At 36.8% G+C, this 23,140-nt stretch overlaps 2 protein-coding genes across 2 annotated transcripts; one reads left to right on the forward strand and one right to left on the reverse strand.

Annotated features, from left to right (window-relative positions):
* Positions 1-46: 46 nt before the first annotated feature.
* LOC139145866 (TBCC domain-containing protein 1-like) lies at positions 47-18,112 on the reverse strand. The gene is made up of 17 exons (XM_070717284.1): positions 17,742-18,112; positions 16,904-17,028; positions 16,122-16,219; positions 15,250-15,361; positions 14,831-14,891; positions 13,857-13,932; positions 13,355-13,445; positions 11,506-11,572; positions 7,319-7,439; positions 6,483-6,561; positions 5,887-5,935; positions 5,646-5,725; positions 5,331-5,453; positions 4,638-4,813; positions 4,240-4,337; positions 3,542-3,691; positions 47-2,963 (listed from the first exon to the last, which is right to left on the reverse strand). Exons 1-17 carry the CDS (start codon positions 17,829-17,831, stop codon positions 2,889-2,891), a joined length of 1,671 nt encoding a protein of 556 aa, XP_070573385.1. The 5' UTR covers positions 17,832-18,112; the 3' UTR covers positions 47-2,888.
* A 3-nt stretch (positions 18,113-18,115) lies between these two features.
* Positions 18,116-21,105, forward strand: LOC139145868 (endoplasmic reticulum resident protein 29-like). Its single transcript, XM_070717292.1, has 3 exons — positions 18,116-18,738; positions 19,165-19,306; positions 19,647-21,105. Exons 1-3 carry the CDS (start codon positions 18,622-18,624, stop codon positions 20,144-20,146), a joined length of 759 nt encoding a protein of 252 aa, XP_070573393.1. The 5' UTR covers positions 18,116-18,621; the 3' UTR covers positions 20,147-21,105.
* The last annotated feature ends 2,035 nt before the right edge of the window (positions 21,106-23,140 follow it).

Genomic DNA, 23,140 nt, shown 5'->3' on the forward strand with positions numbered 1-23,140 from the left:
ATGCAAAATTTGCAAAGTCAGTTTAAAACAAATGATGAACCACATATTTCACAAAAATACCATTTATTACAGCTCACAGTGATACTATTTGTCTTAGAAAAAGGATAAACAGTCACTATAAAATATTCAGTACACAAAAAGTACAGATACTTGAAACTATAGACAGATTTACATAAATCACAAAGCATCAGGTGCAAATTTCATAGAATTTTCTTCTATTTCAGATTTGTAAATAATTTACTGTATTTATATAAGAAATAATCAAATAGTGTAAATAATAAGAAATAAATCGTCAATTAGGTTAATCACCTTTAGCAAAGTAAATTTTGAAGACAAAAATTACAATCAGGGTAATTTGTGCCTGACATAGTACAGGTAAATATTATTTGAAATATTCAGAATGGATTTAAACATTCAATTCTATATGATATTTTACATTCCCTTTGTTATTTCTAACAAACAAATTCAATTTCATTAAAGATGTATTTGTACATGCTGTGATTCTGTGCAGATTGTCCATTCTGAATTCGTCTGACATTGTGATAAAAGTCAGAACATGTTGACAAGCTTCAATGCCAGGATGACCGGGAAAAGCATGACATCAAAATTGTAAGAAAAGAGTGCAGCATTTAAGAATATGTTTATAAAATATTCCTCTAGCAAGATCTTGGAATGTGACAAACTTTGCCATCTTGCAAATTATTATACACCTAGGGATACTCTCAGTAAGGGCACAGAAATCAATAGAACCATCTACTCTATGAATGTGAATGTAAGGTTCTAGAAATGGATCCCTGCCTTGTCTAAGAAAATGAAAATTACAGGTATGTATCAAGTCTCTGAACTAGATTCATATTGGTACAATGCTGTGTTGATCTCATTTCGCTGTTTCCATGAAACCGTTCAAAAGTCAATGAAGTCTCAGCATATGCTACTTTTTCAGTACCAGTAGTACACATAAGAATTGTAACAAAATCACAAACAATGAAACAACACAAGGAAAAAATTAGCAAATCAGCTGCAGTGCAGAAGTAGCTGTATAAGTACATGTTGGTACCAATTTTAAGTACGAGACATTGTCACATTCCATGCCAGCATGCTTCCAAGTCTTGTTCTTGGCAGACACTGGTGACTTTTATAAACGTCTTTGCAGGGCTGGTTCATCAGTAGACTATACGACATTTGGAACTACAAGAGGACCTACTAACCCAGTCATAACTTACCCTTGGTACGTCCTCATTGTATTTACAGGTAGGGTGGACCTGTAAACTGCTTAATTTAGGGGTACGTATGTGAGGCCCATTAATCACAAGTAGCGGTAATCTCATAGCATTATTGAATAATGATAATGTCAAATCTGTGGTTGAAAATAAGTCTCATCACCATACAGACATTGTAAAGTTTGGTTAGAGGTTCATCACTACCTATAGAGTACTGTACACAGTTCCTGTCTCTTCTTGCTACCTACACACTCTTCAGCTTATGTCATGCACTGTGTGGTATGGCAACCCTGTTTCTACAGGTATCAAATCTACATTACAATTTCAAATCTAGACTACAATTGCAGAAACAATTGTACATCTCAGCATCAAGCCGTGTATGCAAATCAAAAATTATGCCCTACTTCAAGAACTGCACCCACCTGATGCACTAAATCATGCTGTTTTGTCATTACATATAGCTGGATGTCTTGAACTCAGAACCAAGGAATTAAGGACAAACTTTAGTCGCAGCATGGTTCTGAATCCTTTTTAAGTACATGTCATTGATGACTTCACTAATACTATTCTGAAATCAAGCATACATGCAACTTCTTAGCATGTACGATTGTCATTGTCACACGTAAACAGATACCTCGAGTTGTTCAGATAAAACTTTGCGTTTCAAATAGGAATTTGATATGTTGTTGAAATGAATTTGGGTGAAATACACTGTCAACCCTGTACTGGGATGCAGAAACGGTCCTACTAATTACTGCCCGTGACTGCCCGTGGCTGCCTGAGGACTGCCCGAGAACTGCCCGAGCACTGCCCGAGGAAAAAGTGGGCCAAATTCCGCCAATTTTAACACTAGGCCAATAGGTTCAATTTATATCATGCCCAGCCAACCAAAAATATCATTGATTTGGCGTAAACCTGATGTTTTCTCCGGCGGTTTTGGAACTCTGAAGACGGCCGGCTCGAAGGACATCCGCCAGCTTGATAGTGAGATCATACCATTTAGTCCGAGGGGTGGTACAAGAACCTCGCCGAGTGCGTACAGCTTGATAGCCTACCACCCCTTAAACTGAATGGTATGATCTTACAATCAAGTTGGGGACGTCTTTCTCGTCGAAAGCCCGGCGTCTTTCGGGTTCTAAAGCCGCTAAAGATAACACTAAATCAATGATATTTTTGGTTAGCCAGGCATAATATAAGTTCAAGCTATTGGCTTAGTGTTAAAATTGGCGAAATTTGGCCTACTTGCTCCTCGGGCAGTTCTCGGGCAGTCCTCGGGCAGCTACGGGCAGTCACGGGCAGTAATTAGTAGGACCCTGCAGAAATGCATACACAATGTGTATGGAATAACATGGGGCATAGATGCTCAAACTCAACATATTGTCAATATTGAAATCATCTAACATATTCTCAGTGTTGTAACAAAGATGGAAAAAACACAGGAAAACTGACTGAGACAAATTTGTAAACAACTGCATTGAAAGCTTCAGTCCATTGCTTATTGTGAGTGTCAGTCTTTCTGATGTACAAGAAAAGTACCGTACATAACCTCAGACTGACTGTATGCTTGGTGAGTAGTCCAGAGACACACATGAGTTGTGTCACACCCATCATGAATAATGCCATATCAATAACTGTCTCCAATATGCTATGATCATCTCAACTCCAAGATCATGAGGATTTGCTGGGTGATGGTGTTACAAGTCCATCCAATTCTCTCTTGTGACCACTCTCTGCTAGCCAGGCCTGTAAAGATATGAATAAAGCAATGCATCAGTCACCACAAAACACTGTCCAACTCGCATGGCTTATACTTCAGCTTACCGTCTTCCTACTTAACTATTAGTTGTGTCAACATCGGATAAAGCTAAAAGTTCCCAGTGAGCAAATGTGATCACCACAGCAATGCCTGTTGTGTTGAAAGTTACCAGACTGGTACTTAAAATCTCACTTATGTATGTACTGCATGGTGTTGCACAACAATAAGGATTCACTATCCGTATATGGAACTACAGTCTTGAGCTGTTCTGATGGCCTGTTTGAGTAGCTTGGCTTAGCAGGACTCTTTCATTTCATCAGATTGTTCTGCCTGTCTATGCTTAACTCTCTATCTAACCATATATGTTTTGTCATATTCCCCCTTCACTTTGTTTCTGTACTCCAACTCTGATCACCTTTCTTTTTTTTCTTGCATTGTGTTGCCTGTAAGACTTTGATCAATCTGTTTGGTATAGATGTCTAAGTATTTTGCTGTTTGACTCATCAAAGTCACTTTACAAAAACAATCACACCTTCAAAGTCAAACAGAAGATGGAAATATTTACCTGGAATTTTGCTTCAACCAGTGACTGGAACTCCTTTCTCTGTTCTGATGTCAGTCCTGCCTCTTTGACAGTTTTCTGCCAAGATTGTATGCTTCTCTCTCTTTGAGACAGAGCTCTCTCATACTTGGTGGGTAATCCACCTGGTGTTTCCTGTCACAGAAATTTGAAAACTTAATTTGGCTTCTTCGCAATACTTCATCTCATCATTTGATTGAAAGATTTCAATGAATTCAGATATTACATATGAACTAACTGTAGAATAAAACTTGCATTGTAGAGCAAACCTGTATCCTTATGAGTTATCAACAGACATATTAGTATGTGTGTCAATCAATGTTTCATTGAATGTCTTCTACGCTGTGATGCAGACAGAACAATGATACTTCTTTATTTTGATTGAAAACATGTACAAGCAGGTTTAGACATATAACGGACACTGAGAATCACATTTGACACTTTTAGGATTATAACTGGTTCATTTTTTAAATTTCAAGAAATGGACACTATGCTTGCACTAAGTTTTTGATAGGTTGCCTGGGACCTGAAGTGCCTAAACATTACTTCATATGTAAATTTAACACAACTACAGTAAGTTAACACTCCAGTAAATTATGCTGTGAGCTATGAAGTATGAACTTTGGGAGGAAGCATCCAAGATTGTAATGTTGTTTGAGATGTGTGATGGCTTCAATACTCACCCTAGTAAGTCCTTCCATAGTGTATGGTATAACAAAGGTAAAGAATTCCTTGGTAGGCATTAATTCCCATACTGGTCTACCTACTTGGTGGTCTGGACCTGAAATAAATGAGCCAAGAGACTGGGTAAAATATACTGGTGTAATATACTCTTAACCCATCTGTTATATGCATAATGATACAAATGGATATGTATTCTGACCAACTGTAGTCTATACTACAAATGCTAAAACTTATCATATACCCCGGTTCATGATTAAATGACGTGATTGATTTCTGTGACAATTCAGAGTTGATGAACTGGAGTTGATACTGGATATCTTAACAAACTTGTCATATGCAGTATCTTGCGATAAATTAGATTAAACCTAACTCACATCACACATGACTGTAAACTCACCAAGGCATAATGGCTGATCCCATAAATTTGGTGTGGCAGCAATTCCAGCCTTTGCCATGTGTTCTTCCAGTACAGCATAGAAGGTATGGTATGGAGCCAGCGTTATTGTGTCATTACCTCCAAGTATCAATGGTCTTGTTGAAGTCAACAGATGAAATGTACACAATGTTGATGCACTGTAGAGGTTGAAAAGAGAACCTGGATTAATCTAATTCATTCAATATCTGATAATCTGGGTTGCAATAGTGCAATGGTTGTCTTGATGACTTCCGATGGCTCAATAAAGTATCATCTTTGAGGTGTGGAATCAGTAATCTATGATGAGTACATGTTGTACATCAGCAAACAACTTCCAAGTTCACAAATGCCAAAGGGATGTGGAAAATTTCCTGAAAAATCTTCTGAATGATACTTTTAGTGGAATCAGTACCTCTGGAACACCTGACAAATTGCATCTGACCTTATCTTTCCATTGGAAGTAAAGTATCAATAAACTCTACAGGTTGACTACAAAGCTAAAGTCAATGTCAATGGTTCAGAAGATTTCAACAGGTGGAATTACTGTCAATTGATGGAATTACTGTCAATTGATGGAATTACTGTCAATTGGTACAATTACTGTCCTAGTGGTTGGAGCAAAAGAACTTGATGATAACAACTTTAACAGGTTGTAACAGGTTGAAATGAACTCACTTGACAGATAGTCTCCTACATGGTGTGATCAACGTTACGTCTTCACAAGCATTGACATGTACTGTAGTTTGGACGGCACCAAGCACTATAGTGGAATGGCGACATTTTTCAATATTTACAGATCTGAAAGTGAAAAACAAAACATACGATGTATTTGGAAAGCAATCTTCCAGGACAACACAATACATTATCCAGGTTGTGGGAGATATATCAGGATTGAAAAATGAGTCCAATTCTGTAATTTCTAATTTTGTTGACTTTATATTCTTCCTCATTCACATTCAAACTGTTTGTACAAAAGTTGGCCAGGCCTACCTGAGTGGTGACAGAAGATAGATATATGCAAAATGACATCGGTGAATCTTGACTGCAGCGTCTTCAAGAGTCTTAGAACACTGGAGAGAAATATCGTAAAAAGATTTTATGATTAGTGACTGTGAAATTGAAACATCTCAACATGCCTGAGCAGCAGCTTGATAGTGAGTATCTTAGGGTTGTTGCTATGGCAATGGTATGTTAGGGTGATGATCTGATGAAAGATAACATATGCACTTACTTTTGCCAGAGTCTGTTTGCAAACTTGTGAGATAATAACAATTTTACACCTGCAAGAAAAAGATACCATCATTAGGTATTAGGTATGCAGTAACGAATTTTTCTTTTAAAATTTATCTTTGCTGAGTTTGTACAAAACTGTGTCCATTCAAGCATGGAGTTGGAATTTAATCTTGAATGTTAGTAATTCTTCCAGGACATTTGTAATCATTTTCAGCTTGTAACACTGTACAGAACAAAATCTGTATCTGCTGCTGAATATTTTAATAATGTTGACAATGAGAATTGTCATAATTAGGAAATACATACAGGTAGCGTTCAGAGTAAAATCTATGATTATCTTATCTAATTTCTAAAGCACTCTGTGCATAGACAGAGCCATATCACTAAAACCTATCAATAATCTTGCATAATAATATAAGCATATACAAAGGTCTAGCTGCTAGATGTCATAGACTGCAACTTTATTTCTATGCTCAGCATAAACCATACATACAGATCAATATTGATCTGCAATTCATGAATATTCATATGATATAAACCTAACTCAGAGGGCACATATGGTAATCATGAATATTCATAGACTATAGATCTCACCCAGAGGGCGCATACTGTGCGTTGGTGGCTATCCTGCCTCTCTTGCTTCCACTGTCTTCTCTCTCACTGGTCTCACCACCTGTACATGTACAACATACATAACTTATCAATGCCAACATCTCAGGATTGATTTGTGAATTTTTCTGAGAAGAGATTATTGACCATAGAGATGATACAAGCACAAATTTAGATACTGATTAAGTAATTTGCATGTTAGATATGCACTGCACCTTGTGAGTGAACAAACCCTAATCTGCATACAGTTGCAGTAGATAATTTTCCATGAGAAGGTTTCAATTGTGAGCTTGAGCCAAAATACCAGTCAGTTCTACAGAGTGTAACCACTACAAGTACAGTCACTGCTTACAGACCTCGACAGCCATTTATCAGATTTCATTCTACAGTAAACAGCAGTCACTACTTCAGTCTACAGTTTACTGCCACACCAACATATGCTATGCAAACTGCCAGCTGATTGCATCATTTTGTAAGTAACTTCAATCCTCCAATATCTCTTTGCAGTCGGCCGCTTTGTCCAATTTTTTGCCACTCACTTTTCAAAGATTTACCCACACGTCACTCTTTCAATTGCTTGTTTGTGATTTAACTAAGCTTTGCCAATACCATTTTAAATATTTCAGCTGTTTCTCTCTTGTTTCTAAATTGACCCAACTTGTTCTCCCTATCACTACTATCCCAGCACAGGTATGCTTATTCTTAGAGACCCCTTAGCCTAGTGTAGAAAACAACAGAACTGTGATTTCCCCCCTCAAGATATTCATTGTGTCAGCGAGTAGACCATGTGGCTATTCATGATTGGTTGATTTCAGCAATACCTGATGTTGGCCATGACAGTCTTCTACCTGATGTGATACAAGCTGATAAACCATAGGGATTGTTTCCAAGGTTTGATCTCAACCAGGATCCAAATGTTCTAAATGAAAATGTCTGTGATATCTGTAAAAGAAAGTATGAACAATCACAGTCATCATACCACAATATTGTAAAATCTATGGAAAGCAATATGGCAATAAAAATACATGAAACAAGTCATCGTTGATGACACAGTCCCCACTTGTTAATCAGTATTTTGATTACAGGTCCTCAAAGAGGATAGAGTCCTCTTCATTAGGTCTGTGATAAAAATACTTTTGAATGAATTCGCTTGATACATGTCTGAGTTATGGTTCAGGACATGAAAAAATCGTAACAAATGGTCGCACAGCGGCCATATTGGATCGCATCACAAAACAAATTGATGTGCATAGCTATGACATTGGTCGATGTCCTTGTACCAACTTTGAATAAAATTGGTCAAAACATGCGGATATGCCTGAGAAATGGCTCTGTACATGAAAAAATCGTAATAAAATGGCCGCCTGGCGGCCATATTGGATCGTATCTACAAAAAAAATCGACGTACATATGTATGACATAGGTCAATGTCCTTGTACCAACTTTGAATAAAATCAGTTGAGATATGCCTGAGTTATGGCTCTGTACATGAAAAAATACCGTCAATGACGCTGTACCTTCTCTAATGTGTGGCCAGGTCAGGTAATTGGTTGTTGGCATGGAGTTGTTGGTAAATAGTTGATGATGTAGGGGCATGAGGTGGGATATGGACCCAAAAAACCCAAAAGATGATTAAATACATCAATCAAAAAAATTCTAAGCTACAGTATAAACTGCCTAAAGATAGTTCAATGTGGAAAAAAGTTAAACAATTCAGAAATAAGAATTAACAGTCCAAAATAGTAATGACGCACTTCCTTACTGACCTGAGTGCATGTGAAATACACAACCTGGCATCTGTAAATTAAATGTATACCAAGTGATCATTTCCAGTCACTTTTAACTGTTTTTAATGGATTTTCCAAAGAGTCCTGTTGAAAATGATGAAAAACGCTTATCTGGTCTTGTGTTTGTATAACCTCATTGCTGATAATTGTCATAGTATTGAAAAAAAATTGAAAGTGAAGAAATTACAGTTTTTAATAGGCATATTTTCCTTGAAATACATGACCGTGTAAAGAATATATGCTAAAAGTGTTTAAGAGTAAATTTCTTTTCAAAAAATAATTTAATTTGTGACCAAAGGATTTTTATTCTTTGAGTTTACAAATTCAAACATTGCAATTTGTTCAATCATCTTGTGCAGTGCAAAATTTATAAAATGACTGAAAAACAAAAAAAATTGGCAGAATTACAGTCTTTGTGATGTAAAATTATGGGGTGACATCACGATAACTGTTAATCTGTTTGAAGTACTAATATACTATAATTTAAAAAAGAAAAATTCATGCAGAAACGGTAAAATATATTGTCAGCAATGTAGTGTTAATTTGACTTGACATCAAAATATGCCTTTGCTGGATACCAAATATATAGGGCGAAATATCAGCCATGTTCAGCAAAATCCACACAACAGCATTGATCCTTTTCTAATTTGATTTGATTTGCTTATGTTATCCTTGTATGACAGTCAGTACAATATGGAACTTGAACACAACACAGTGAATAAGTATGCTGTAAATGAAATGGTGTGGCTGCATCCACATGCAGCAATAGGAGTGCCTTTGTCTCTCACCCCTCATTTCCAACCTGTCCCATCCCTGAAAAAATAGTTTGGTCTTATATTTATAATGTTAATAATTTCTGTATTTGTTAAAATGTGCGCATCTCAAAAACTTTTGATCATAAACATTTTCATTGTTTTTTATAGCTGACCAATCAGTTAACCTGTTTATTTTGAATATTTGCGCATTTTTCCTCAATATTTGACATTTTCTGAATACCTTCTTATTCAGTTTGTCATTTTCTAAAAGTTTAAATGCTCCATTGTGTGGTCAAGCTTTCCACAGCATCAAATGTGGTACTTCATATAGGAGGGTCTGCCTCTAGAGGGCGGGCATCATGAACACTCCTGTGTTTGTTGGTTAATTCCTCCACGTAAACTTCTGATTGTACTGTAAACATTGAACATGGCCGACGTCCGATTTTCCTGTCTAAAACTTTCACTCATTTTCGTTCATATGGCTCTGAAACTCCAGGAAACGATTGGGAAGAAAGGTTATCTTGAAATATTGAGGTACTCGCCGATATTTTGCAAAATTAAATGAAAAAAATGCAAGGAAAATGCTGACAGACTCGGAGGCATATGATCATCTCTGCAGATTATGCAACAGGCCCAGATCACGTGAGGCCATGAGGGGATATCCACGCAACTCAGTACCAAACACTAGCGCTCACAGAGTGAGCAAACACAAAGTGAGTACCCCTAACGTAAGCTCAGTAGTCTGTAATAGATTGTAGTCAACTAAGAAACCTTGGAGAAAGGCTTAACACTGTGGCTATGCCGCTAAGTCCCTTTGATTTTTGTCACAGCTCAAAATCGTTCTCCCACACCTCAACCTGAGCCAGAAACACCCCCACCAGTTTATGATATGACCCATCACAATGGCATGACGTCAACGGATCTTGACAGACGGAAGTCTTGACAGACGGAAGTTCTTGACAGCAGCATATTGGTTTTCAACTCTAATACCTTCTCTGTCTATAAATAGACACGAGAAGGTAAAATCGTAATAAAATGGCTGCACAGCGGCCATTTTGGATTGTATCACAAAACAAATTGCCGTGCACAGCTATGACATTTGTCAATAAGCTTGTACCTACTTTGAATAAAATCGTTGAAACGTGCCTGAGTTATGGCTCTGTACATGAAAAAATCGTAATAAAATGGCCGCCTGGCGGCCATATTGGATCGTATCACAAAACAAATTGACATGCATATCTATGACATTGGTCAATGTCCTTGTACCAACTCTGAATAAAATCGGTCAAAACATGCCTGAGTAATGGCTCTGTACATGAAAAAATCGTAATAAAATGGCCGCCTGGCGGCCATATTGGATCGTATCACAAAACAAATTGACATGCATATCTATGACATTGGTCAATGTCCTTGTACCAACTCTGAATAAAATCGGTCAAAACATGCCTGAGTAATGGCTCTGTACATGAAAAAATCGTAATAAAATGGCCGCCTGGCGACCATATTGGATCGTATCACAAAACAAATTGACATGCATATCTATGACATTGGTCAATGTCCTTGTACCAACTCTGAATAAAATCGGTCAAAACATGCCTGAGTAATGGCTCTGTACATGAAAAAATCGTAATAAATTGGTCGCCTGGCGCCATATTGGATCGTATCACAAAACAAATTGATGTGCATATCTATGACATTGGTCAATGTCCTTGTACCAACTCTGAATAAAATCGGTCAAAACATGCCTGAGTAATGGCTCTGTACATGAAAAAATCGTAATAAAATGGCCGCCTGGCGGCCATATTGGATCGTATCACAAAACAAATTGACGTGCATCTGTATGACATTGGTCAATGTCCTTGTACCAACTTTGAATAAAATCGGTTGGAACATGCCTGAGTTATGGCTCTGTACATGAAAAAATTGTAATAAAATGGCCGCCTGGCGGCCATATTGGATCGTATCACAAAACAAATTGACGTGCATCTGTATGCCATATGAAGTAATCCTTGTATCAAGTTTGAATGAAATCGCTCCAGGCATCTCAGAGATATCTGCGTGAACGGACGGACGGACGGACGCACGCACGCACGCACGGACATGACCAAACCTATAAGTCCCCCCGGACGGTCCGTGGGGACTAATAATATCAAGTAGAGGAAGAGGAGAAAAATCACGCTCACTAAGTGAACAGTTGTATGAAAATATGAATACATGATTACTCAACATTTTTTTTGTACAATTTTTTCTAAGGTTACTTCTCAGGTTGCCATGGTAGTTTATCTCTTGAAAGTCCACATTTTATCATGAAAGTCAATTTGATGGAGTTTCAGAATTTCTGCAGAAGCTGGTGCAAACATGTTACATGATTCAAAATAGATCCGAAAGGGTTATATTTGAGATAAAGTGACAAGAGATGTTCATTTTTAGTAAAGATTGTTTGGGGAAGTTAAAATCAGTACTCACTTTTGAAAAGCCACTCTTTGATTGTACATGTTGCATCAGAGCGATATCGACAAGCTGCTTGAGAGACCTAACAATGGGAAATTAAAATGAATTATTGGTTATAACAGGAAAATGCTGAATGGCTATCTTTCTTCACTGATCAAGTACAGTGGAATTTGATCGAGTGTCCGGTTTGCCTTGCAGAGCTCGACGAGTCTACATGTTGCTTATCATTAGAAAAGTAAACATTTGCAACAAATTGAGTCTTCGTCTTTGGTTGGTGTTAGATTACAGCGCGCTGCAAACGTTTCCCATACACTGTCTCGTCACGATCACTGCAGTCGTTTCAGCATGTCACTCACAACAAGCATAACACTGCACTACATGCACATCACCAGTTTTCTTTTAGGTGTTTACTTTTAAATTGGGAACTTTATGAAGAAACAAGTAAATTATTTTTACAAAAAAAACTTTTCTTCTCCTCTCGATGTCAGCAATCACGACAACAGTTCCTTCAGCATGCAGTCTGTAGCATTGCCAGTGCAGTCTACTCTATCAACAAGTTTGACACGATACAAGTGACACTGAATATTGTCAACCAGAAAATGCTTAAACACTCCTGCATGAAACTTTAATCCCGCTTTCTCTTTTGTCTCAGCTAAATGAAACTCTCTCACTTCTCTGAGCTACAAAATAGACTTGAAGAAAAGTGTTGATTTTGCACATTCAAGTGCAATTCAATCAACACGGTACATTTTGTGCCATTGAATAACACACCCAGTGTTTCTGAAATAATTCACTGTATTTTGGCACTGAATTTCCCGGACGGCATCATACACGGCAACGGGTTAGCATGGAAGGGACGGTGATAGCTCTCTGCCTTCAAAATATTCTTCACCTTGCTGAAGAAATACAATGTTCTACTATAATAAAACGCCCAGAGTCAGTCCGGTTGATGTTTGGGACTTTCCTCGAGATATAGATCCGACACTCGAAAAATATGCCAGTGAGTTTTGTCCGAGTTGTATTTCCCAAATCAAAGTACACAAATGGCTGAAAGAAAACTTTGATGATGTGCTATAGCTATAGTGCGGTGTCAAGCTTGTTGTGCATGAGTGGCATGCTGAAACGACTGTCATGATTGTAGACTAGACAGTGTATGGGAAACGTTCGCCGCGCGCGCTGTATAATCTAACATCAAAGACTCACTTTGTTGCAAATGTTTACTTTTCTAATGATAAGCAGCATGTAGACTTGTCGAGCTCTGCAAGGCAAAACAGACACTCGATCAAATTCAAATGTATCTTATCTGTAGTTGAAAAATGAGTACGCTAACTTACTGGAATAAAGCCACTGAAATGAGCGATGGATGTAAACTTGCCTGTGTAAACCAGATAACCAAACAGTTTTACTGCAATTGTCTAGAAAAAATGCTCAGTAACATTATCACGCACAGTTATCATTTTTCTCTATCATGAATCTTCTCTTTGATATGAGTCTCCATTCTCTCTTCCCAAATAAATTACTGTACACAATTTTATTTTGTAGTACCCATTAACCATATGATTGACCATTTTAATAGCCTGCAATTAACTTTATTGAAATACAGTAATAAACCAGTGCTACCACACTGAGTGGAACAGAAGGGACGCTTGCAATATGGCCACATGATAAATTTTACCTCCATAAGGTTAAAAGCCACGTCAACTACTGTATATTATATCTTCTGATTGGTCGTTCAAACAATGTCTCCCTTTGCCATTTTCAATCATTAGCAATACACATCTTAGAAAACAACTTTTTTATCAGTGACGCATTAGCATCTCCAGCCACATGCTGAGAAACCAAGTCAAATGGAAAGCAAACTTACCTGCTTCTGTCCAAGGAGCCAGATATAAGAAATCCTAATGCTTCAACAGCTGGTATACTGATCAACATGTCATTGGCACCGGCGTAGGAATCTGACAAAAAAAATCACACACAATCTGTTGCATAAACTACAACTCAGTAAACGTAATAGTTTGGCACAGCTTAAGTCCTATAATGATATATTGAAAAGGATTTGTGAATATTTTCATCACATACATGAGCAAGAATACCTGACTGTGAATACATGCTTGTAAATTTTCCTACTTCTTTATATTTAAGAGAAAGTATCCAAAGCATTCTTTCATTCCTTGTTTACTGGTTGCAAATCATCACAACAAAAAGGTGTTGGCAGACATTTGTCAATAAAACAGCTGACAAACTGACAAACTTATAAAGTTCAATTTACTTGAAAATGAAACATGCTGAAATGGCCCATGATAGGTATGTGATATTGAAAAATGCAAAAATAAAAATGAACAGCATATCACAAAAAACATGCATACCTGTTTCAACAAGTAACTGCAGAATATCATTTAAATTATTCAAAACAAATGTCAAATGAGCATTCTCATCCAAGCTCTGAAAGTGAAAATAAAGATGCAATTTGTTGAACCAATCTCCTTACAAAACTATCTCATTATCTCAGAATAACTTCATTCATTTGTATCTAGGATGCCATATGACATTAAAGTGAACCTTCCGCTGTACTTTGAATGAAATTCTCCTGCAAGACTTGAAATTTTTGACAATATCATGAAATGTATGTACTACTACTGCATGCTATACAGTTAAAATCTTGCAATATGCTATTTTGTACACACATCTCCCATGCAAATAAGGGTGCGTGGGGGGGGATACACATGTTAAGTGACATGTGTAACTAAACTTTGACCTATAATCCCCCATGCAAACAGCCATATTTTTATTTTGCTGTGTGTTATTGAAATTTTCACAAGTTTTACATAGAGTTATTCATAACAAAATGCTTAAAGAAACCTAAAAGTGTGCCTTAGCATAATTTTCATAAAATAAAAATTTGTTACTGCATACCTAATTCTGTGAAAAAGTGAGCGACAGGCAACTTCGAATTTTGCCAACAGATTACAACTTATACCAGTATATTCTACGCATGTGTATGACAGCCTTCATTCCATTTTTGGCAGAATAAAAATTATTTGTTGGCTACTGTACTTTAAATTGTGACATGGATCACCATCCTTGTAGTTAAACAACCTGATGTTATAAAAACTCTTTAAAAATGACAAAATTGAGAGAAAATTTCCTATTTAATTTTCAGAGAAAAAATGTGTACAATATTGAACAATATGGTATGATAATGTATAAAATACAGCTACTGGTATTCATGGACTAAAGCTCTTAAGACATGTTGATTGTGACTCCTCTAATGCCACAAACATACTCCTTGCCTGTGCATGACTTTATATAACCCTATATAATCATTATGACAAAACATTACCTTGGCACCTACACCTGATGACCTCCCCTCAATATCAGGTGACCTTGCCCTCATCGGCCATCTAGAGAATTGGTGGTTAAGGTACATATTTGGTTCACAACAGTTTATGTACTCCCTGATTTGTGTTTTGCTAACACATGACACAAATACAAATACAATATTTCATTTAAGTTGCAGGAAATTTAGTGAATTGGTCTACCTTAAAAGACAAGGACTTTATGAATAAGAATCTACAGGTATGACGCAAGTCTCATGTAGAACAATGAAATGCATTCCTACCCTGGTACAAACACATTTGGAATGGGAAATGTCCACCAGATATTTTCTAGCAACTAATCACAAAACACACAAGAAAACACAGAGTGAGAAATCCTAAAGATATGCTAAAGATGTGAATTTCAGTTAAATGAAAAGGATACTCTTCACCAGATGCAACCAGTGAAACTCTCAGAGATATTTTGTAGATTTGCTGAACAAACAGGTACAACAGGAACTGAAGAGTGCTCACAGACAGTTGACTTTTCACTTTCTCTGCAAACAAAAGATGCTGTCAGTGTATGAATGCGAAAATTCTAGGATAAAATTTGCTTGGTTTGATCACAATCCCTCCAGCCACATTGGTGGAGGGGTCATGGATTGGACAAATGTAAATCTCAGAGTAAAATAAGGATCAATAAAAAGATATGTAAATAATGAAAAATGGTCAACATATGCTCAATATGCTCCTCTACCAAGAAACCATACTGGCAGATTCTGTTCACAATATGGACATGCATGTTTGAAAAGTAAATCCATTCATGTTTATATATATCCAGAATTATTTTGTTTTATGACATGAGAATAATTACTTTAAACTAAGTGACAACCTAACAACACATGTTTCAGTGAAATGTTATATCGCACAAAAGATTTGAACCACTGCTTGTAATGTACAGAATACAAATTTTACTGGAGAAGCTTGTATAACAAACAATATTGCTTTGAAATTCTCAGAGAAGACATGACTGAAATGTCCCATCAGTAATTGGTCTTTCACATTGCACAATCAATATTTTACACATCTTAAAGCCAAAATTACACTGCAGAAAATTGACATGAGAGGCACAAACGTAAAGAGTAAAACCAATGAAAAAGTTTTTTCACAAACTCAAAGGCGAATATCACTTTTTAAATTTTGCTGATTTAATTTTACAGATGAGACTAAAAACTTAAAATATAATTTTCTTTGAGGTGACTTTTATCTAAATTTCTGTTTGATAAAAACATTTTGAGTGTGTGACGTTATTTTTACCTGTTTCTTCTTGTGATCTGCTATCCGTAAACTTTTCTGCAAGTTGCAATCTTTCCTCAGCAGAATGTTCACACAACAGATCAAATCCTTCAAAGTATCTACAAGCAAAATCAAATTAAGTATAACTTTGGGGTTGTCTCTGAATTTTGTTTTTCACTGTGTTGAATCTATCATAGTCTGTCTACCCATGATTTTATTTCTTAACCTTTTATATCAGTGAATTAAATAGCAGTAGATGTAATACACAGAAAAGAAGAGCATTTCGATGATAAATCTTTGAAAACTAGAGATGCAATGACATCTCATTACCTCTGATGAGCGAGTCATATACAACAACCAGGCTGACTAATCAGTATAATTGTTACACAGTATTAAAAGTATCAAGATAGCTAGTGCATGGCTGCCATCACTCACACTGGTAGGCAGTGTGCTTTTCAATGTTAACTGAAAGAAGTAAAGCTCTCTCCTGATTTTCTTTTTTTGTGAGCATTTGTCAAGCAGTTACACAAATTTATGGGATGTTAAGTACGAGTCACTGCACTTTGGTTATGAGAAATTTTCAATTGTAACCATAACCTTCAGCAATTTGTACATATCAGAAAAAAGTGAAAATTATAATATTATTTGAATATGTAAATAAGAATACCCATGGTCCATAAAATTAACCTCATTTGCATTTCAATAATACACACTTTTGTATTGCTATTAATGTACATGTGCATGTCAGCTTTTCCTGTACCAGGTTTTATCAATGAAGTTGGAAACTATAAAAATATACATACAGCCATGCATCTTCCTCCTTCATACCCATCTTATTACATGCAATGTACTTCCAGGTATTGTAACTCATTCTTGGATATCCAGACTGCTTTTTAGTCTTGGCATAAACAGCCACTTTCTTCAGATACTGAAAAATACAGAATACATGTCTTGTCTTTAAAGTTTATTTACATAATTAAGATACAACAAATGCCTTGTGTTTCGATCAGTTTCTCTCTCCTTCAGCATTGATTCGTAGAACACTGTACATAAGAACTGAATCACAGTAACGCTTCAAATACAGCTTGCAACTTTAATTCATATACATTCAATACCTTCAAAATTGATAACCTAAACATCATTGTACATAGATTGATAATGAACTTTTCTTCACAGAATGTATATTTTTAACTTTATTATTGTCATAGTAGCAGCAGTGGTAGTAGTGGTCATATATTTGAAGTAGGAATAACACTTTCATGACAGCCACTGAGAATATCCTCTTTCTCGTAACTACCCGTGTGTCAGTATCACTACTGCAATTGCATTTCGCAGTCAGTGGGGTCTGACAGGTTCAATTCAGAAAGTGTTGTGAGAGACTGGTACTTTAACTGTAGTGACTATTCACTTGTAAATAATGTGGGAAAAGTATCGTATAAAAGACAACCCTGTTTACATGAATCAAAGATAAATGTAATAGTTTAAGGTTTGAAGTTTGACATATTAAGCTTTTATTTCTTTAATAGTATTACGTTCAACCGTTACTGTAGGGGTAGGTGTAACGATATAACGCATTAACGGATTTCTCCGGTATGTATGAATGCGATGAAATGTACACTATTTACCAATAAGTATACTTACATGCATCGATAATTTCGGATGGGGCGCGATTTGGAGAGCGCCAAAATTGAACGGTTCGGGTCGAACCCACATAGAAAGCCCGGCCGCCATATCTTATATGGTAATTTTGAATGTACCGGTTCACAGGTGATCACAAGTTGCCGTTCATACACGCTCCGGCACGGAGCTCAAGGTGAGTCGCCGTCGCCGCGGCCGTTGAGCATCGAGCAATCGGAGTCGCTTCGAATTCCAGTCAAATAGGACACAATTTCTATTCTATTCATGTAGAACAATATGCTACCTATGTCCACACGTCAGTGAAGGAAGATTGTGAAGTGGTCAGGAATTAAAAAGAACATCTACACGATCCTTGTTTTCACACCTGAGAGAGAGAGACCGCCATGTTTAACAGATTGACCAATCATAGTACACGTTATGTAAAACGTTAGATCACAAAGTTAGTTTACAATACGTGCAGCCATTGGTCGAAGGTTTAAGTATCGCAAACTCCCTAGCAAATCGAGAAAATTAATGTTTCCTATCCCATTCATCCCATTATTTGCACATAGTTGAAACATTACTTTGTTATTAGAGTAAACGGTATTCTCTCGTTCCATTGTCTAAAAAATCGGCAAATGTTGGTAAATTTCTTACCAGTTTGGGGAGCCTGAAAAGCAAGCGGAAGAGCATTTACTCAAAATATCAGTTTCGCGTGTTGCCGCTACAGTGGCTAATGATAGGTATAAAAGAAATGGCAACGAATGTGGCAGGTGTAGATTGGTGACAACTAGTGGGGAGGGACGAACATCCTCCAAATATGGAATTCTAACCGAACTTAAAATACTTTGTCATGCGCTCGTGCGGCAATGATTTTTGAAGTCGAGATCACAGGAAGATAACGATGATGTGCGAAAAACTGGTTTATCGTCTGCTCCTCGTTTTTGGAATCTTAATACAGTTCTCTTCTAGCCAGGATGTAGAGGGAGCGGTACCACTTGATTTACTCACCTTTGATAAGGTAAGTCCTTAACGTAATAGTCAAAATGTCTTGATTATTGTTTTCATCCCTTTCAAAATTAGATATTCCATGACGGTGTATTTTGATTATACTTTTAGAAAGACTGGCTTCACTCGTCATGTAATGATTCTTCAAATTTAGCTTTACGAATAATTCCAACATTTGAGCACTTTTAGGTTTATTTTGAAAGCAAGAGGGATGCATATCAGTGGTTGGTTGCTCTTTTGTTGTACATTTTGAGATACTGGTTTAATTACCTAGTGACTGGTCCATCCTTTATTGAAGCAAGTAGTTTGAAGTTCCAATGCAAAGTGCTTGAAAAGTGAATGGCAAGCACATAAAGGAACAGATGGACATCGATTTATTCATACATTAAATGGGTGTTTCAATTCAGATATTTCTAACCAAAGTCCTGTTCATTTGCAGGTTGTACGGAAATTCAAAACAGCCTTGGTAAAGTTTGATGAAATGTTTCCATCCCCAAGAGGTGCCCAGGAAGAGTTTAAAAAACTTGCTGAATTGGCAGCCGATCTGGATGACATACTGATTGCCGAAGTCCCAATTGCACGTAAGTTTACAAATATGCAATAGCTCTACCCAGGGTAGTTGATTTTGTTGGATGCCAGCAAGCAGAGAGAGAGTTACAAAGAAAGAAATTTTGAACTTTTGAACAATCATTCCCTGAAAATGTCAGCCACATTTGTGACACAGACCAGGCTACAAATTTCTACAATATGTCTTATTAAAACTTCATTGCACTGATTAAAACCCAATTTTCTGAAAAATGAGTTGATTGAGTGGAAAACAATAAAACTTTGGACTTCATTTTGAAAGTGATGCTTTTTTCTGCCTTATGAATTCAAGCATGATTCGGATTATGGGGAAACATTTTTTCCTACTATCTTCAGGGTATCTCAACAGAAGGAACAGAAAAATAGCAAGGAGATTTGGTGTAAAGGAGACAGATTATCCCAAATACAAGTTGTTCATCAAGGGACAGGACAAAGAAATTGACTATGAAGGTGATATCAATGCCAATGAACTCCTTGACTTCGCAAAGAAACACTCTGGTGTGTGGATCACTCTTAGAGGATGCATCGAAGTGCTTGACAAGCTAGCTGGAAAGTTTATGATTTCTAACAAAGAGAAAGAAAGAAAGGAGATTATAGCAGAAGCTGAAAATGAAATTGCAAAGTTCAAAAGAGATGATAAGGCAAGGGCAGAGATTTATGCAAAAACTATGAAAAAAGTTCTAGAAAAGGGAGATAGTTTTATTGAAGATGAAATTAAACGGGTGAAGAAGTTACAAGACAAAAAAGTGAAACCAGAAATGAAGGAAAAATTCAAAGATCGATTGAATATCTTGTACTCTTTTAATGTTGAGGTAAAGGCTAAAGATGAGCTTTGATCTTCAACAGCTAGTCAGATATTTATAGAACGTTTGTGAAGTTTTTTCTTTTTTTTTTAAATATTCTGCCGCTGTTTTTAATTTAGTTTAATTTAGAATGTAGTAAACTTCAACAACAATAGAATCATTATTGACGATTTAAATCGATTACTTTGACTTTCAAAATCATTTCAAAATGTTAAAAAGGTTGAGCTATGACATTGCTTTTGGCTGTAAAACTCTATCTGTAAAACTCTTTGACAAATGGCGCCGGACTTGAAAATTTATTTTATGAAGGAAGTCGCAAGCATTTCTATGTCACGACAATAGAGGGCTGCCTTCATGATTCTTGTGTGGTCATATCATCAGTTCTCCATTTCTGATAGCCTAGTCCTACTCCGTCCGCTTGCCTCCTAGTGGTTCGGAGGTATACGGAGGCAAGCGGACGGAGTAGGATTCTAGACTACATTTCTGAACACGAATGCAAAGTTCGTTGTATCTATTTACTCAGTCATCATTGCAAATAACAGAGAGGAAAAATGCTGCTCAGCTCCTCAATATCTGATATTTTTACTCTTCAATATGACTATGGAAATAGCAGAATAACTGGCAACAGTAAGCATTTTAATGTAGCCTGAAATAACTCACTACTCCTGTGGTGACGATCGACCAAGATACCATTTTGTTTTTCCGGCATGGAAATAGATAATATCGAAAAAGATAGAAGAGGATAGTGTGCAATAATATCTCTATGTAAATTTGTTACAATGTTTCAATTTCTTGTCACTTTTCAAGAGTATTCACCCATTTACAGTAACAGTTTGTATCCCCATTAATACATGATTAGATATTTAAGATTTGTTACGTTGATGCATACACAAAGTAAAAAGTAAATTTGGAATAAAGCTGTGCAAATATTTTGAATGGGTATATTTTGGGCATTTCTTTCTTCATCTTTGATTCATTTGCAACAAACTGTCACTGTCATAGGTAAAATGAATGTAGACTGTATCTATAGCAGCTTTAAATAAACGTTGTTTTGTGAATAAAGACAGTTGACATGCATCGATCATTGTTTTTATTGCTAGAGATTTCAAGGCAGACAAATATTACACAGTCTGTCATCGTTTCTCCGCATCATTTTTGTTACTAGCATTAATTTCTGCTTTGTCAATATCTTCTTACAAGTGACGGTTTAGAAACCATTGAAATATGACTTTGATGACTTGCACCTTCTTGTGGTTTTCTTAATTTTAACGAAGACACTTTACAGGCAAAAGCTTGGGCACCTCTCCGGGAACTTTGTACGTAAAAACAGCGCCCCATAAGTCGAGACCGGGCGTCGACTGCACTGCATGCAGCGCGCAGCGTGAAACCGTAGTTTTATTACTAAATTTCCACCAAGCTAGGTGGTTCAGTGTAGCAGAAATCATCGTCGTGAAGAACACAACAGATCTGAAACGGTGAAAGGAACTAGTGCCGAATACGGATCGCTATCTGAGAGAGAAGATGGAACACAAAATCGCTGTTTTTAGTCTGTTGCTAACGTTTGCTATTTTTGAGAAGACGGTGTCTATAGCCACCAAAGGCTCAGTGCCTCTTGACTCGTTGACATTTGATAAGGTAAATTTCATTTATTTTTTTCCACTATGATATTGATAATACGTGTCAAGATTCGATTGCCACTCACAGTGCCGCGATTTATCTCCATGGCTGCAGAGGCGTCTGTGCTTTTCTGAATCTTCGCACCATTGATCTCTTTTCTTTTACTTCCCGCGCGTTCATCTTGTTTTTGTTAATTTCGTGCAAGCAAACTATACCTTCTATGAATTAGCATTATCGTCTGCTGGCACGCGCCAACCATCGCTCAGTGACGCTGCGTTCTGTATTCCGGAAGTGTTGTTTGATCGTATACTCGCCAAACATACACCGCTAATTCAAAATTACTCATCGTTTTGTCCAAATCAGAACATTCTGTACTGAGATTTGAGAGTAAACTTACGATAGCTACGTGCTCATCTTCGTTGTATCACACTGTAGCATGACCATCTGATAAATCACATACCACTAGTAGTACTAGTGCACCGGCTACCACGTGGGCCCGTGTGATTGGTTGATCCGCGTCAGATCGCCGATGGTCAAAGTTGCAGCTTGGTTCAACACGCATAATAGTTTGAGGCGAAGACCAGGGGGCAATGATGTTTTAGCTTTGCTCACAGTGTAAAATTTCATTGCCGTGCCATGTTTTTATGCTGTAGAACCATCTGCATGTGTATTCTACACATACAGATAATCTTGTACGTTGTACCATGGAGGTCTTCTGGTACCTCCATGGTTGTACCTCCATGCTCTACGCTCCTGGGAGGTATATCGACACAACTATATGTTTGTAAACTCTTTAAAATACATTTTCTGTAATACTTAACAGTGTACACATTGCATTGGAAAAAACTTTTTCACCTTCTTACACAGTTTTACCAACTTTCTTGGAAGGACATTTACTATGACCATGCAAGTACTTGGATGTATGTTATGGATTAAAAAGTCAACAAAATTACACCTAGATTATAGATTATTCTTGTATCCCAAATACTATAGAGAGGTGTCTGCTTTGACAAATTTCATACTTACATGATGAACGATAGGAAGGATCAGGTACAAAATGATACCTTCATTAGAAAACTATAATTAACATCTTAACTGTTCAGTGTTTGTACTTATACATCTACGTCAGGATAGATGAGTGTTTATCTGATGGTAGAGGGAATGAAGCATAGACAGACTTGACATATCCTTCAGCTTCAAAAATTTAAACCTATGACCAGATTGAAGCTTTTCAAAATAATGAAATTTGCATGGATTGGATCATTGACAATTTTCAAAGTTTTAAAAGCACCTTTCTCATTTGGATGCAGATGAACATAAAGTTCAACATTCCTTTTGAACAGGTGTTAATGAGCGCTCTTTTTCCCTCACGCTTGAAATATTCAGACTTCATAACCAGCTTCAAAAAAA

The sequence above is a fragment of the Ptychodera flava genome, chromosome 12 (genome assembly GCF_041260155.1).
Source record: "Ptychodera flava strain L36383 chromosome 12, AS_Pfla_20210202, whole genome shotgun sequence".
NCBI lineage: Eukaryota > Metazoa > Hemichordata > Enteropneusta > Ptychoderidae > Ptychodera > Ptychodera flava.